This window comes from Catharus ustulatus, chromosome 12, assembly GCF_009819885.2.
Source record: "Catharus ustulatus isolate bCatUst1 chromosome 12, bCatUst1.pri.v2, whole genome shotgun sequence".
NCBI classification, from domain to species: domain Eukaryota; kingdom Metazoa; phylum Chordata; class Aves; order Passeriformes; family Turdidae; genus Catharus; species Catharus ustulatus.
In genome coordinates this window covers 3912928-3928629 of record NC_046232.1, presented here as the reverse complement: position 1 = coordinate 3928629, position 15702 = coordinate 3912928, and the positions used below count along the sequence as shown (strand labels likewise).

General features: G+C 60.9%; 2 protein-coding genes across 2 annotated transcripts; one reads left to right on the top strand and one right to left on the bottom strand.

Moving 5' to 3' along the window:
• The first annotated feature begins 1031 nt into the window (after positions 1–1031).
• On the top strand, positions 1032–9797 carry LOC117002213 (cholesterol side-chain cleavage enzyme, mitochondrial). The gene is made up of 9 exons (XM_033071101.2): positions 1032–1113; positions 1835–1990; positions 3396–3595; positions 6674–6877; positions 6954–7114; positions 7826–7992; positions 8101–8179; positions 9367–9558; positions 9666–9797. The coding sequence occupies exons 1-9, from the start codon at positions 1076–1078 to the stop codon at positions 9786–9788; spliced, it is 1320 nt and encodes a 439-aa protein (XP_032926992.1). The 5' UTR covers positions 1032–1075; the 3' UTR covers positions 9789–9797.
• On the bottom strand, positions 9798–13646 carry CCDC33 (coiled-coil domain containing 33). Its single transcript, XM_033070761.2, has 10 exons — positions 13609–13646; positions 13494–13527; positions 12486–12675; positions 11839–11927; positions 11622–11753; positions 11429–11492; positions 11060–11175; positions 10863–10946; positions 10666–10755; positions 9798–10162 (listed from the first exon to the last, which is right to left on the bottom strand). Exons 1-10 carry the CDS (start codon positions 13644–13646, stop codon positions 10100–10102), a joined length of 900 nt encoding a protein of 299 aa, XP_032926652.1. The 3' UTR covers positions 9798–10099.
• Positions 13647–15702: the final 2056 nt, after the last annotated feature.

Sequence of the window (15702 nt, the reverse complement as noted above, 5' to 3'; positions counted from 1 at the left end):
CCTGAGAGGGAACAGGAACCATGGGACAGGAGGGGACAGGAGGGGACAAGGACCATGGGACCATGGAACAGGAGGGGACAGCCCCTGTACCCTGGCAGGGGACAGGAGGGGATGGGGACAAGAGAGGACAGGGACAGCAGGGGACAGGTTCTGGGTCTGAGAGGGGACAGTGACAATGGGACAGGAGGGAGGGGACAGCCGCCGCTGTCGCGGTGCGGTGGCACTGGCGGGCCCAGCGCGCCCCCCGGTGCCCGTCGCCGATGTCGCATCCTCCGCCAGCCCCGCTCGGCACTCCCGGCTCATCAGCACCAGGGACACCCCAGAGAGGGACCCCGTGTCCCCCCGTGTCCCCCCGTGTCCCCACTGTCCCCCACCCCCATCACTGACCGGGAGTTGTCGCACCTGGCGACAAGGGACCTCGTCTGGCCGCCACCCTTCGTCCCCTCCTCGGGACACCCCAAAATCCTGTCCCTGCTGGCACGGGACGTTCGGGATTTAGGATTTAGGATTTGGGATTTGGGCCCGAGCCCACGGACGTGGGGCTGCCCCCCCGGGGAGCGGCCACGTGCGGCACCCCCAGCGGTGGCACCGAGTCCCCAAGGCCACCCCCCGCCGGGTGACCCTGGCTGGGAGCCCCCAAGGCTGTCCCCGGCCGGGGTGACCCGACCCGCTCCTCCTTATCAATTTTTGGGGCACATCTCGCCTTTCTGCCAAGGCCACCGTGTCACCTGGGCAGGGGCCGGGTGGGGGACACCGCGGGCCACCCCTGGCCCGGTGGCGGTCCCGGAGGGGCTGTCCCTGCCCGGGGAGGGGCGGGAGCAGCTCCGTGCGCTCGGGATAAGAGCGAGGCCACCGCGTCCCTCGGGGCCACCAAGCCATGCTCGCCCTCGCCGCCACCAAGCCCGGAGCCCTGCGGGGATGTCGCCGGCTCGGCGGGGCTGTCCCCTCGGCTGTCCCCTCGGCTGTCCCCTCGGCTCCCCGACCCTTCAATCAGGTGCCGGGCGAGTGGCGGGCGGGCTGGCTCAACCTGTACCGCTTCTGGCAGGAGGGCGGCCTCAGCAACCTGCACCTCATCATGGCACGCAAGTTCCGCCAGTTCGGGCCCATCTACAGGTCAGGGGGCCGTGTCCCCTCCTTGTGTCCCCTCCCCTGTCCTCTCCTTGTGTCCCATCCCCGTGTCCCCTCCCCTGTCCTCTCCTTGTGTCCCATCCCCGTGTCCCCTCCGTGTCCCCTCTTCGTGTCTCCAGCCCGTGTCCCCTCCGTGTCTCTTCTTGTGTCCCCTCCTGTGTCCCCACTCGTGTCCCCTCCCGTGTCTCCTCCCGTGTCCCCATCCCGTGTACCCAGCCGTGTCCCCTCCTGTGCCCCCTCTTCGTGTCCTCTCCCATGACCCCTCTCTCTGTCCCCTCCCGAGTCCGCTTCTGTGTCCCATCCCCGTGTCCCCTCCCGTCTCCCCTTGCGTGTCCCCTCCCCTGTCCCCTCCTTGCTTCCCATCCCCTTGTCCCCTCCCGTGTCCCCTCTTTGTGGCCCTCTTCGTGTTCCCAGCCGTGTCGCCTTGGGGACACCGGGAGTGGCAAGAGGCGGGGGGACAGCGACCGCGGGGTGGCGGGGAGGGGACAGGTGCTGTGCCCTCGGAGGTGACAGGGAACTTGGGACGGGAGGGGACAGATGTGCCCTGAGAGGGTGCAGGGGCTGCGGGACAGGAGGGGACAGGACTGAGGGACAGAGGGGACAGGGCTGAGGGACAGAGGGGACAGGGCCCGTGGGACGGGAGGGGACAGGACAGGACAGGACAGGACAGGACAGGACACCCTGGGACAGGTTTTGGGTCCCTCAGGGAGAAGCTGGGTGTGTACGAGTCCGTGAACATCATCAGCCCCGGGGACGCGGCCGCGCTGTTCCAGGCCGAGGGGGCCCTGCCCGAGCGGTTCCGGGTGCCCCCGTGGGTGGCGTACCGTGACTTCCGCAACAAACCCTACGGGGTGCTGCTCAAGTGAGTGGGGATCCCAAACCTGACCCCAAACCTGACCCCAAACCCTGACCCCAAATCCTGACCCTAAACCTGACCCTAAACCTGACCCCAAACCTGATCCCAAACCTGATCCTAAATCCTGAGCCAAATCCTGACCCCAAACCTGACCCCAAACCCTGATCCAAATCCTGACCCCAAATCCTGATCCCAAATCCTGATCTCAAATCCTGACACCAAACCCTGAGCCAAATCCTGACCCCAAACCCTGACCCCAAACCTGACCCCAAATCCTGATCCCAAACCCTACGGGGTGCTGCTCAAGTGAGTGGGGATGCCAAACCTGACCCCAAACCTGATCCTAAATCCTGAGCCAAATCCTGACCCCAAACCTGACCCCAAACCCTGATCCAAATCCTGACCCCAAATCCTGATCCCAAATCCTGATCTCAAATCCTGACACCAAACCCTGAGCCAAATCCTGACCCCAAACCCTGACCCCAAACCTGACCCCAAATCCTGATCCCAAACCCTACGGGGTGCTGCTCAAGTGAGTGAGGACCCCAAACCCAGGCTCCCATCACCCCTCAAGTAATTGGGGACCCCAAATCTGGACCCTTGTCGTTCCTCGAGTGAGAGGGGACCCCAAACCCGAGCTGTTGATGCTCTTTAAGTGATTGGGGACCCCAAACCCGGGCTGTGTCACCCCTCCTGTCACTGGGGACCCCAAACCCGGGCTCCTGTCACCTCCTTAAATGAATGGGGTCCCCAAACCCGGGCTGTCACTGGAGACCCCAAATCCAGGCTCCCATCACCCCTCACGTGATTGGAGACCCCAAATCCAGGCTCCTGTCCCTCCTCATGTGAGTTGGAACTCCAAATCTGGGCTCTTGTCCCTCTTCCTGTCCATGGGGACCCCAAACCCGGACTGTGTCACCCCTCCTGTCACTGTAGACCCCAAACCCGGGCTGTTGATGCTCTTTAACTGATTAAGGACCTCAAACCCGGGCTGTGTCACCCCTCAAATGAATGGGGACCCCAAATCCGGTCCATGTCCCCCCTCCCGTTCCTGGTGACCCCAAAGCCAGTCCGTGTCACCCCTCCGGTCCATGCAGACCCCAAACCCGGGCTGTGTCTCCCCTCCTGTCACTGGTGACCCCAAACCCGGGCTCCTGCCACCTTCTTAAATGAATGGTGACCGTGTCACCCCTCCCGTCCCTGTGACCCCACATCCTTTTGGGGTGCCCGTGGGTGCCGGTGCCGATGTTGGGTGCCCGTGTGTGCCCGTGGGTGCCGTGCCGGTTTTGGGGTGCCCGTGGGTGCCCGTGGGTGCCGTGCCGGTGTTTTGGGGTGCCCGTGGGTGCCCGTGGGTGCCGTGCCGGTGTTTTGGGGTGCCCGTGGGTGCCGTGCCGCCGTTGGGTGCCCCCAGGACGGGCGAGCCGTGGCGCTCGGAGCGGTTGCTGCTGAACCGGGAGGCGCTGGCTCCGGACGCGATCCCCGCGCTGGTGCCGCCGCTCAGCGCCGTGGGCGAGGATTTCGTGCGGAGAGCGCGGGCACAGGCGAGCCAGAGCGGCCGCGGCAGCTGGAGCGGGGACTTCAGCCAGGAGCTGTTCCGATTCGCGCTCGAGTGTGAGTGTGGGGTGGGGGTGGACGACAAAAACCGCGAAAATAGAAAAAAAAAATATCCCAAAAAGTCCTAACACCTAAACCAGAAAAAAAAACCCTAAAAAACTAAAATAATCCTACTCCCCAAACCCTGAAAGCCTAAAAAACCCGAAAATAACCCCCCCAAAAAGCCCTAAAACAACCCCCCCAAACCCTAAAATAAACCCGCCAAAAAACCCCAAAACCCTAAAAGAACCCTCCCCAAAACACTAAAACAACCCCCCCAAAATCCCATAAACCCTAAAATAAACCCCAACCCCCCAAAAAAACCCTAAAACAAGCCCTCCAAAAAAACCCGAAAACAACCCCCCCATATCCTAAAACAAACCCTCCAAAAAAAACCCCTAAAATACCCTAAAAGAACCCTCCCCAATATACTAAAACAAATCCTCCCAAAAAACCCCAAACCCTAAAAAAACCCCTCCCCAAAATCCTAGAACAACCCCCCCAAAATCCTAAAACAAACCCTCCAAAAAACCCTAAAATACCCTAAAAGAACCCTCCCCAAAACACTAAAACAAACCCCAAGCCCCCAAAAAACCCTAAAACAAACCCTCCAAAAAAAATTCCAAAACCCTAAAAAAAACCCTCCCCAAAATCTCAGAACAAACCCCCCCAAAAATCCTAAAACAAACTCTTCAAAAAAAGCCCTAAAATACCCTAAAAGAACCCTCCTCAAAACACTAAAACAACTGTCCCCAAAACCCTAAAACAAACCTCAACCCCCCCCAAAAACCCTAAAACAAACCCTCCAAAAAAAATCCCAAAACCCTAAAAGAACCCTACCCAAAATCCTAGAACAACCCCCCCAAAAATCCTAAAACAAACCCTTCAAAAAACCCTAAAATACCCTAAAAGAACCCTCCCCAAAACACTAAAACAAACCCTCCAAAAAAACCCCCAAACCTTAAAACCAGCCTCCAAACCCCTAAAATAAACCCTTAACCCTGCTAAACCCTCAAAACCCTAAAACACATCCCCAAAAAACAAAAAACTCCACAAACTCCAAATAAAACCGCAAAACCTAAAAACCCCCAAAACCCAAAACAAACCCCCAAATCCCCCCAAAAAAACCCTCCAACAAACCCCAAGAAAACCCCCAAACCCCCAAAACATCAAAACCCCCAAACCTCAAAAGAAAACCCAAATCCAACTCCCCCAAACACCCCCAAAAATCCCAAACCCCCAAAACCCCCAAAACCTCAAAAATCCTCCCAAAGCCCTAAAACGAACACCAAAACCCCCCCAAAAACAAACCAAACCATCCCCAATAAAACCCCCAAACCCAAAATCTTCCCCCCAACAAACCAATAAAACCCCCCAAAACCACGCAACCCCCCCCAAAAAACCCCAATCCCCCCAAACCCAAAAAACCCCAAAACCCCTAAAACAACCCCCCAAAACCCTAATCCCCCCAAAACTCCAATAAATCCCCAAAACTCTAAAATAAACCCCCCCAAATCCCCCAAAAAACAAACAAAATAAAAACCCCAAACCTCAATAAAACCCCAAAACCCAAAAACCTCAAAAACCCCCCAAAACCTCAACCCCCCCAAAAAAGCCCCCAATAAAACCCCCAAAACCAAACAGCCCCCCAAAAAACCCCAAACCCCCCAAACCACCAAAAAACCTAAAAAGCTTAAAACAACCCCCCAAAAATCCCCCCAAATCATAAACCAAACACCTAAACCCTCCAAAACCCCCAATCCCCTAAAGCAAACCCCTAAACCCCCTAAAAAACCAAAACCCCCTAAAATAAACCTCAAAAAACCCCCAAACCCTAAAACAAATTCCAAAACCCCCCAAAAAACAAACAACAACAACAACAAAAAAATCCCCAAACAAACCTGAATAAAACCCCAAAATTTCAAAAAATCCCCCAAACTCTCCAAAAACCTCAAAGACCCCAAAGCAAACCCCAAAATCCCAAACGTGACATTTTGTCATTTACTGGGGACAAACCTGAGCCCTCAGGAGCGGGCAGGGGTGGCCTTGGGGGCAGGGACAGGGATGGAGACAGGGACAGGGATGGGGACAGGGACAGGGATGGGGACAGGGACAGGGATGGGGATGGGACAGGGACAGGGACAGGGACAGGGATGGAGACAGGGACAGGGATGGGGATGGGACAGGGACAGGGACAGGGATGGAGACAGGGACAGGGATGGAGACAGGGACAGGGATGGGGATGGGACAGGGACAGGGACATGTCCCTCATGGTCACTGGGAGTGCTTGGGCCAGGTCACCGTGGCCATGGGGACAGGGACAGTGACAAGCACGGGTCCCTGAAGGTCACTGGGAGCACCTGGAGCTGGTCCCTGTGGCCATGGGGATGGTGACAATGACAATGACAGTGACAGTGACCTGTCCCTGATTGTCCCCAGCCTGTGCCACGTGCTGTACGGGCAGTGCCTGGGGCTGGTGAAGGTGACAATGACAATGACAGTGACAGTGAGGTGTCCCTGTCCCCAGCCGTGTGCCACGTGCTGTATGGGCAGCGCCTGGGATTGGTCCCTGTGACATTGACAATGCCAGTGACAGTGACATGTCCTATCCCCAGCCGTGTGCCACGTGCTGTACGGGCAGTGCCTGGGGCTGGTGACAATGACCACGGTTACAATGACAATGACAATGAGGTGTCCCCGTCCCCAGCCGTGTGCCATGTGCTGTACGGGCAGCACCTGGGGCTGGTGACAATGACAATGACGATGACAATGACAATGCCAGTGACAGTGACATGTCCTGCCCCTAGCCGTGTGCCACGTGCTGTATGGGCAGTGCCTGGGGCTGGTGAAGGTGACAATGACAGTGACAATGACAGTGACAGTGACATGTCCCTCGCTGTCCCCAGCGGTGTGCCACGTGCTGTACGGACAGCGCCTGGGGCTGGTGAAGGTGGCAATGACAATGACAATGACAGTGACGGTGAGGTGTCCCTGTCCCCAGCGGTGTGCCACGTGCTGTACGGACAGCGCCTGGGGTTGGTGAAGGTGGCAATGACAATGACAATGACAGTGACAGTGAGGTGTCCCTGTCCCCAGCGGTGTGCCACGTGCTGTACGGGCAGCGCCTGGGCCTGCTGCAGGATTTCGTGCAGCCCGAGGCGCAGCGCTTCATCGAGGCCGTGGCGCGCATGTTCCACACCACGGCGCCCATGCTGTACCTGCCGCCCGCGCTGCTGCGCCGCCTCAACACCCGCACCTGGCGCGACCACGTGCAGGCCTGGGACGCCATCTTCGCCCAGGGTCGGTGCCACCACCCCCCGTCACCCCCGTGTGGCCGCCACCGCGATGGTGACGCGTGCTGACGGTGTCCCCGCAGCGGACAAGTGCATCCAGAGCGTGTACCAGGAGCTGCGGCTGCGGCGCAGGAGCGCCCAGGAGCACGTGGGGATCCTGGGCAACCTCATCCTGCGCCACAAACTGCCCCTGGAGCACATCCGCGCCAGCGTCACCGAGATGATGGCCGGAGGGGTGGACACGGTACGGGGACAACGGCCTGCCTGGGGACAAGGATGAGGGGTCGGGGTGGGTGGGGACAAGGTCCTGGCTGATGCTGGGTGGAGCAGGAGAAGGGGAAGGTCCTGGTTGGTGCAGGGTGGGACAGGGGAAGATCCTGGTTGGTGCTGAGTGGGTCAAGGAAGGTCCTGGTTGGTGCTGAGTGGGACAGGGGAAGGTCCTGGTTGGTGCTGGGTGGGTGGGGCAGGGAAGGGGAAGGTCCTGGTTGGTGCAGGGTAGGACAGGGGAAGGTCCTGGCTGGTGTTTGGTGGGTGGGGCAGCACCAAACTGGGCAGGTCCGAGCAGGTCCTGGTAGATGTAAGCAGGTCCTGGCAGGGATGAGCAGGTTCTGGCAGGGCTGAGGAGGTTCTGGCAGCACTGAGCAGGTCCTGGCAGCACTGAGCCGGGCGTGAGGAGGTCCTGGCAGGGCTGAGCAGGTCCTGGCAGCTCTGAGCGGACGTGAGCAGGTCCTGGCAGGGCTGAGCAAGTCCTGGCAGCACTGAGCAGGTCCTGGCACCACTGAACAGGGCGTGAGCAGGTCCTGGCAGCTCTGAGCAGGTCCTGGCAGCACTGAGCCAGGCGTAAGCAGGTCCTGGCAGGGCTGAGCAGGTCCTGACACCACTGAACAGAGTTGAGCAGGTCCTGGCAGGGCTGAGCAGGTCCTGGCAGCTCCGTGCCCTGTCCCTGTCCCCCTAGACGTCCATGACCCTGCAGTGGGCCATGCTGGAGCTGGCGCGGGCCCCGAACGTGCAGGAGCAGCTGCGGGCCGAGGTCCTGGCAGCCAAACGTGAGGCGGGCGGTGACAGGGAGAGGATGCTGAAATCCACACGGCTGCTCAAGGCCGCCATCAAGGAGACGCTCAGGTGAGGAGGAGGAGGAGGCGCTCAGCTGTCCCCCCAGAGCGCCCTGCTGCGGGCGGGCTGTCCCCGTGTCCCCAAAGCCCCGCCCTGAGGGTGGCACGTGTCGCACAGGCTGCACCCGGTGGCCGTGACCCTGCAGAGGTACATCACGCACGAGGTCATCCTGCAGGACTACCGCATCCCGCCCGGGGTGAGGGACACGGGGACACGGGGACATGGGGACACGGGGATGTGGGGACACAGGGATGTGGAGATATGGGGACACAGGAATGTGGGGATGTGGGGACACAGGGACATGGGGACACGGGGATGTGGGGACACGGGGGCATGGGGATGTGGAGACATGGGGACATGGGGATATGGGGACACAGGGACACTGGGACACACAGATGCAGGTACACAGGGACATGGGGACACGGGGACACAGGGACACAGGATCATGGGGACACGAGGACAACATTAGGATAGGGGAACATGGGAACAAAGGGGTATGAAGACACGGGGACACAAGGACTCAGGAACACGAGGACACGAGGATATGGAGAGACAGGGACACAGGGACACGAGGACACAGGGACATGATGACACAATGACACGAGAACATGAGGACACAGGGACATGGGGACATGAGACATGGGGACACAGGCATACAAGGACACAATGACACAGGGAGCAGCAGTGACCCTGTCCCCACTGTGCCTCATGGAGCCACGCCCCGCAGACGCTGGTGCAGGTGGGGACACGAGGACACAAGGACACAGGGACATGATGACACAAGAACACGAGGACACAGGGACACATGGACATGGGAACACAGGGACATGGGGAGCAGGGGTGGCCCCATCCCCGCCGTTCCCCACGGCTCCGAGCCCTGCAGACGCTGATGCAGGTGGGGACACAGGGACATGGGAACACAAGGACCCAGGGACATGGGGACACAGGGACACAGGCACATAGGGACACAGGGACACGGGGAGCAGCGGTGGCCCTGTCCCCTTGTGCCCCACGGCTCCGTGCCCCGCAAACTCTGGTGCAGGTGGGGACATGGGAACACAAGGACACAGGGACACGGGGACACGGGGACATGGGAACACAAGGACACAGGGACACAGGGATATAGGGGAAACAGAGACACAGGGACACGAGGACACAGGGACACAGGCACACAGGGACATGGGGACACAGGGAGCAGCGGTGGCCCCGTCCCCTTGTGCCCCAGGGCTCCGCGCCCTGCAGACGCTGGTGCAGGTGGGTACACGAGGACATGGGGACATGGGAACACAAGGACACGGGGACACAGGGATGTAGGGGACACAGGAACACGGGGACACGGGGACACAGGGAGCAGCAGTGGCCCCGTCCCCTCGTGCCCCGCAGACGCTGGTGCAGGTGGGGCTGTACGCCATGGGCCGCGACCCCGCGGTGTTCCCGCGGCCGGAGCAGTTCCTGCCGCAGCGCTGGCTCGCCGCCGGCCCCAAACACTTCCAGGGGCTCGGCTTCGGCTTCGGGCCGCGCCAGTGCCTGGGCCGCCGCATCGCCGAGCTGGAGATGCAGCTCTTCCTCATGCACGTGAGTGTCCCCGGTGTCGCACCGGGAAGGGCCTCGAAGGTCACCCCACGCCATCCTCGCCGCTCCGAAGCCCACCGGCCCCGCTGTGTCCTCCTCCCCCATCCCAGATCCTGGAGAACTTCAAGATCGAAACCATGCGAGCCGTGGAGATCGGCACCAAGTTCGACCTCATCCTGATCCCGGACAAACCCATCCAGCTGACGCTGCGGCCCCTGGAGTGCGGGGAGTGAGGAGCCCCCTCCCCCGGTGACACCCCCGCATCCCGGGGTGGCCTTTGGGGACATCTGGCACTCGCTCAGGGCCTCAGCCTTGGCGGCCGCGTCCCTGCCTCGGCCCAAAGGCTGCGCTTACGCCAGCGGGGAGATAAAGCGGGGCCGGCCGGGCAGCGTGGGGGTTGGGAGGGGATGTGGGGAGGGTCCCCTCGGCTCCCCGGGGGTCTCCCCGACCCCCCGAATGTTCCGCTTCGCCTCCGATCCGCTCTGCCTCTGATCCATGGAAAAGCTCCTCTGTGCCAGCCCCGCGCGTCTCCGTCTCTGCGGGCTCAGGGCAGGGGGGGCAGCGCCTGGGGTCGCCTCCGGAGGGGCACGGGAATGGCTGGCAGCTTCTGGGGGGCACGGGGAAAGGATTTTTGGGGGGGGAGTAAATCCAGCACCCCTCTCGGGGTGGGCAGGGGGATAGTGGGGACTCTGGGGGTCACTGGGGACACTGGAATCACTCCCGACACCCGGAGGAGGGTTCTGGGTTGGACTGAGGGGCTCACCGAGGCCGGGGGCGTCACTGGTGATACTGGGAGTCACTCCCCAGGCCGGGGAGAGGGCTCGGGGGTGGGCAGAAAAACATTGGGGGTCACTGCCGAGATCCGGGGGAGGGTTCTGGGTTGGACAAGGGGGGTCACTGGGGACATTGGGGGGCACTGGGGACACTGGGGATCACTCCCGAGGCCAGGGGGAGGGTTCTGTGGTGGACAAGGGGTGGTCACTGGGGACACTGGGGGGTCACTGGGGACACTTGAGGGTCACTCCCGAGGCCAGGGAAGGGTTCTGAGGTGGACAGGGGGGGGGTCACTGGGGACACTGGGGGTCACCCCCCGTCCCCCCCGGGGCTCACCGAGGCCAGGGGGAGGCCGTGCTCCCACTCCATCAGCCGCGTCCCCAGCTCCTGTTTCTCCCGGCCCCATCGCCTGGCCGCCTCCTCCAGCTGCGACAGACCCCAAAACACGCCGGGTCACCCCAAAACACGCCGGGTCACCCCAAAACACGGGGAGCGGGGGCAGACCTGCCCAGCACGGAGTGGGGGGTGCCCACCTGCCTCTCCAGCACCCGCCCGCGGGCTTGGGCTTCCTCCAGCCTGGCCAGCAGCCACAGCTTCTCGGTGTCCCCCAGGACAGCCTGGAGGAGCGGGATTAGGATCGCCCCCCTTTTCCACCCCCCCAGGAGCCGCGCCCGGCGCTGTCTCCGGGCTCTGTCCCCGGTGCCAGCCCCGCGTCCCCTCCCGGTCTCACCGGGGCAGCGGTGGCCACGGCCCGGGGGGGTCTGGCCAGCTCCTCCCGCAGCCGCCGGTTCTCGGCCAGCAGCTCTGCCAGCGCGTCCCCGCCGAGGCTGTCACCTGTGGGGTGGCCTGGGAGGACAGAGGGACGTGTCCTGTGTCCCCCCCCGCTCGGGGACAGGGCTACAGCGAGCCCCGACCTCTGCCGTGCCGGGGGGCTCGGGAATGGGGGATCCCCTGGCAGGGGTCACCACGGGAGGGTTGGGGACATCCCTGAGTGTCCCTGTGCCCTCTGCACTCACCCGTGGGTGTCTCACGCCCACCCTGGACCATCCCAGTGAGGGTTGGGGACATTCCTGTGTGTCCCTGTCCCCTCCTCACCCACCCGCGGCTCTCTCCGTGCTCCTGCCCGGTTTCTCCCGCAGCAGCCGCTCCATGGCCTCGATCACCTGAGCAGAGGGCACCGCTGTCCCTGTGTCCCCAACGCTGTGCCAGGCCTCTGTGGCCACCCCGTGGAGGTGACACGGGGGCTCCCCGTGTCCCCAAATCCGTCCTTGTCACCCCGACCCCGCGCTCACCTTCTCCTGCTGCCGCAGCGCCTGCCCCAGCGCCCTGGCTTTGGCCACCCTGTCCTGGCACCTCCTCAGTGTCACCTGCTGCTGGCGGTGGCACCGCTGGAGCAGCACCAGCTCCTTCTCGCGGTCGTTCTTCTGCGGGAGAAATCCCCTGGTAATTCTGGGCAGGGCCCCGAGCCCCGGGGTGTCCCTGCTGTGCCCTGGGTGCCCGCGGCCGTACCCGGATCAGCTCGTTCTGCAGCCGCTGCACACGGTCCCGCAGCGCCCGCGACTCGGCCGCACTGGCTGCCAGCTCCTGCTCCAGGGTGGCTGCAAGGACACGCCACGGGATGGTCACACACCCGGGGTGGCAGTGCCCAGCGTGCCCTGGATGTCCCCAGGGTGGCTACAAGAACATGCCATGTCCTGGTCACCCAGCCAGGGTGGCAGTGCACAGTATGTCCCCAGGGTGACACTCAATGTCCTAGTCACCTACCCAGGGTGACATGCCGCACACAGGGTGGCAGTGCCCAGTATGTCCCCAGAGTGAGATGCCACATCCTGGTCACCCATCCAGAGTGGCAGTGCCCAGTGTGCCCCACCTGTCCCCATGGTGACATGCCACAGCCAGGGTGGCAGTGCCCAGTGTGCCCCACCTGTCCCCATGGTGACATGCCACAGCCAGGGTGGCAGTGCCCAGTGAGCCCTGTTTGTCCCCACGGTGACATGCCACACCCAGGGTGGCAGTGCCCAGTGAGCCCTGTTTGTCCCCACGGTGACATGCCACACCCAGGGTGGCAGTGCCCAGTGAGCCCTGTTTGTCCCCACGGTGACATGCCACACCCAGGGTGGCAGTACCCAGTGAGCCCTGCCATGCCCAGCACGCACCGAGCCTGTCGAGCAGCTGGTCCCGGCTCAGGCTGTCCAGGTCGGTGTGGTGGAGCAGTGCTGGCTCCTGGAGCTGTGCCAGGCAGTGCCGCAGGTGCCTGTTCTCGGCCTCCAGGCTGGCGAGGCGGCGCCGCAGGGACAGCAGGTCCTCTGCCATCCTCTGCAGTGCCAGGCGGTACTGGCTGAGCCCCTGCAGCACGGAGCGGAGCCTGGCACCGCCGGACACACCGGGATGGGCCCCTGGCCCCCAGGGATTGGCTCAGGATGAGGGTCAGACACAGCAGGGAGGGTGTCCTGAGTGTCCCCTGCTCTTGTAACATCCATCCTCTTCTCCAGCTTCTTATCCATCCATGGATCCATCCATCACCATCCATGAATCCATCCATCATCATCCATGGATTCATCCATCATCCATCCATCATCCATCATCCATTATCCATCATCCATCCATCCATCCATCATCCATCCGTCCATCCATACCTTCTCCACTCCTCCCAGTTCCTCCTCTCCCTCTTTCCCCCCTTTTTTCCCAGCCACGCCCTTGTGGGACTCTCCCAAGGATGTGGGGTTGGATCTGGGAGTCACCCCCAAACTCTGAGCTCTTTGGGGCTTTCCAGCTGTTTAGAAGAGGGGTGGGGTGAACAACAACAGAGAGATGAACATTCCCAACAGATTATTCTGGATTTTTTTGGCCTGTGTGTGACTAGATATGCCAGGGCAGGGAAAGAATTCCTGAGCAATTATCCTGGGTCCCCCCACTCCCAGCCTCGGGATTTTCCTTGGGAATGGCCATGGTGGGGGGTGACAGCCCCAGGGGACCTCGGGGACAGGGAAAGGGGGACAGGGGCAGCCAGAGGTTCCGCTCCTTCCTGCACATCTGCCAGGAATGGGGAAATCCAGGAATTCCTTCGTTCCCCAGATAAACTCCAGGCGAGTGCAGGGGCTGTCCCTGCCAGAGTGGCCCTGGGGACATCGCTGTCTCCTCCCTGGGTGTCCCCGTTCACTCACCAGCTCCTGCGGCTCTCCGGTGCTCTCCTGGGAGCTGCCAGGATAAAACAGGAAGGATGGAGCGGGAAACCTTTCCAGGGAGGAATGGAACCTTCCTCCGTGGATGTTCCCGTACCTCTGGGATGGCTCCTGTCCCAGCAGGACAGTGTCCATGGCATCCGGGGCTGGCAGGGACATCCCAGCCTGGCACAGGGGACAGTGAGGCACTGGGAGGGACAGGATGAGGGGCAGGGTGTCCCATTCCCAATCCCAGTGTGTTCCATTCTCAATCCTGACCTGTCCCATTCCCGATCCTCACCTGTCTCATTTTCCAATCACTTCTCCCATTCCCAGTTCTGGTATGTCCCATTTCTGATCCCGCTATGTCCCATTCCCATTTCCATTTCCATTCCCATTCCTGATCCCGATCTGTCCCATTCCTGGTCCTTCTGTGTCCCATTCCCATTCCCACTCCCATTCCCGATCCTGCTGTGCCCCATTCCTGACCTGTCCCATTCCCATTCCCATTCCCATTCCCATTCCCAAACTGTCCCTGTCGCATTCCCAGCCTGACCCATTCCCGTTCCCATTCCTGACCTGTCCCTGTCCTGATCCATCTGTGTCCCATTCCCGTTCCCAACCTGTCCCATTCCCAATCCCGCTCTGTCCCTATCCCAATCCATCTGTGTCCCATTCCCATTTCTGTTCCCATTCCCAACCTGTCCCTGTCTCATTCTCAACCCATCCCATTCCCGTTCCCATTCCCAACCTGTCCCATTCCCATTCCCGTTCCCATTCCCAATCCATCTGTGTCCCAATCCCATTCGTTCCCATTCCCAACCTGCCCCTGTCCCATTCCCAACCCGTCCCATTCCCATTCCTCTTCCCATTCTCATTCTCATTCACCATTCCCATTCACCATTCCCATTCCCAATCCATCTGTGTCCCATTCCTATTCCCATTCCTGATCCCGTGCTGTCCCATTGCCGTACCTGTTTCCATTTACATTCACCATTCCCATTCCCATCCATCTCTGTCCCGTTCCCATTCCCGTTCCCAACCTGTCCCATTCCCAATCCCACTCTGTCCCTATCCCAATCCGTGTCCCATTCCCATTCCCAATCTGTGTCCCATTCCCATTCCCAACCTGTCCCTATCCCTGTCCTGATCCATCTGTGTCCCATTTCCATTCCCAATCCCTCTCTGTCCCATTCCCAATCCATCTGTGTCCCATTCCCATCTTGTCCCATTCCCATTCCCAACCTGTCCCTGTCCCTGTCCTGATCCATCTGTGTCCCATTCCCATTCCCAACCCATCCCATTCCCATTCTTGTTCCCATTCCTGACCTGTCCCATTCCCATTCTGTCCCTATCCCAACCCATCCCATTTCCATTCCCATTCCCGTTCTCATTCCCATCCATCTGTGTCCCATTCCCATTCCGTCCCATTCCCATTCTCGTTCCCATTCCTGACCTGTCCCATTCCCATTCCCAACCTGTCCCATTCCCATTCTCGTTCCCATTCCCATCCATCTGTGTCCTGTTCCCATTCCCATTCCCAACCTGTCCCATTCCCATTCCCATTCCCGTTCCTGTTCCCATTCCCATCCGTGTCCCATTCCCATTCCCATTCCCATCCATCTGTGTCCTGTTCCCATTCCCATTCCTGACCTGTCCCATTCCCATTCCCATTCTCGTTCTCATTCCCATTCCCATCCATCTGTGTCCCATTCCCATTCCCATCCCGTCCCATTCCCATTCCTGTTCCCATTCCCGTTCCCATTCCCAATCCATCTGTGTCCTATTCCCATTCCCATTCACCATTCCCATTCACCATTCCCATTCCCAACCTGTCCCATTCCCATTCCCATTCCCGTTCCCATTCCCATCCATCTGTGTCCCGTTCCCATTCCCACTCCCACTCCCGATCCCAGCCCTGCCCCTGAGCATTGCCGCACTCTCGCTGTCCCAAACAAACCCTTGCCAATAATTCCCTGGAATCTCGGGAATGCTGTGGGCTCACGGCTGTGCCTGGGGGTTGCAGAGGGAGGAAAAGAGGAAAATCCGCTTTTCCCGTTTGTTTTTGGTTTTGGTTTTTTTTGCTGGAAAGGGGATTCGGGAGGCGTGCGGCTCCCGGGAGTTGTTGCTACAACAGAACCTCCCCTTGGCAACTCCTCCCTGGAGTGGCTCCCATCCCAAAATCCCGCTCGGGGAATCCCCAAAATCACGT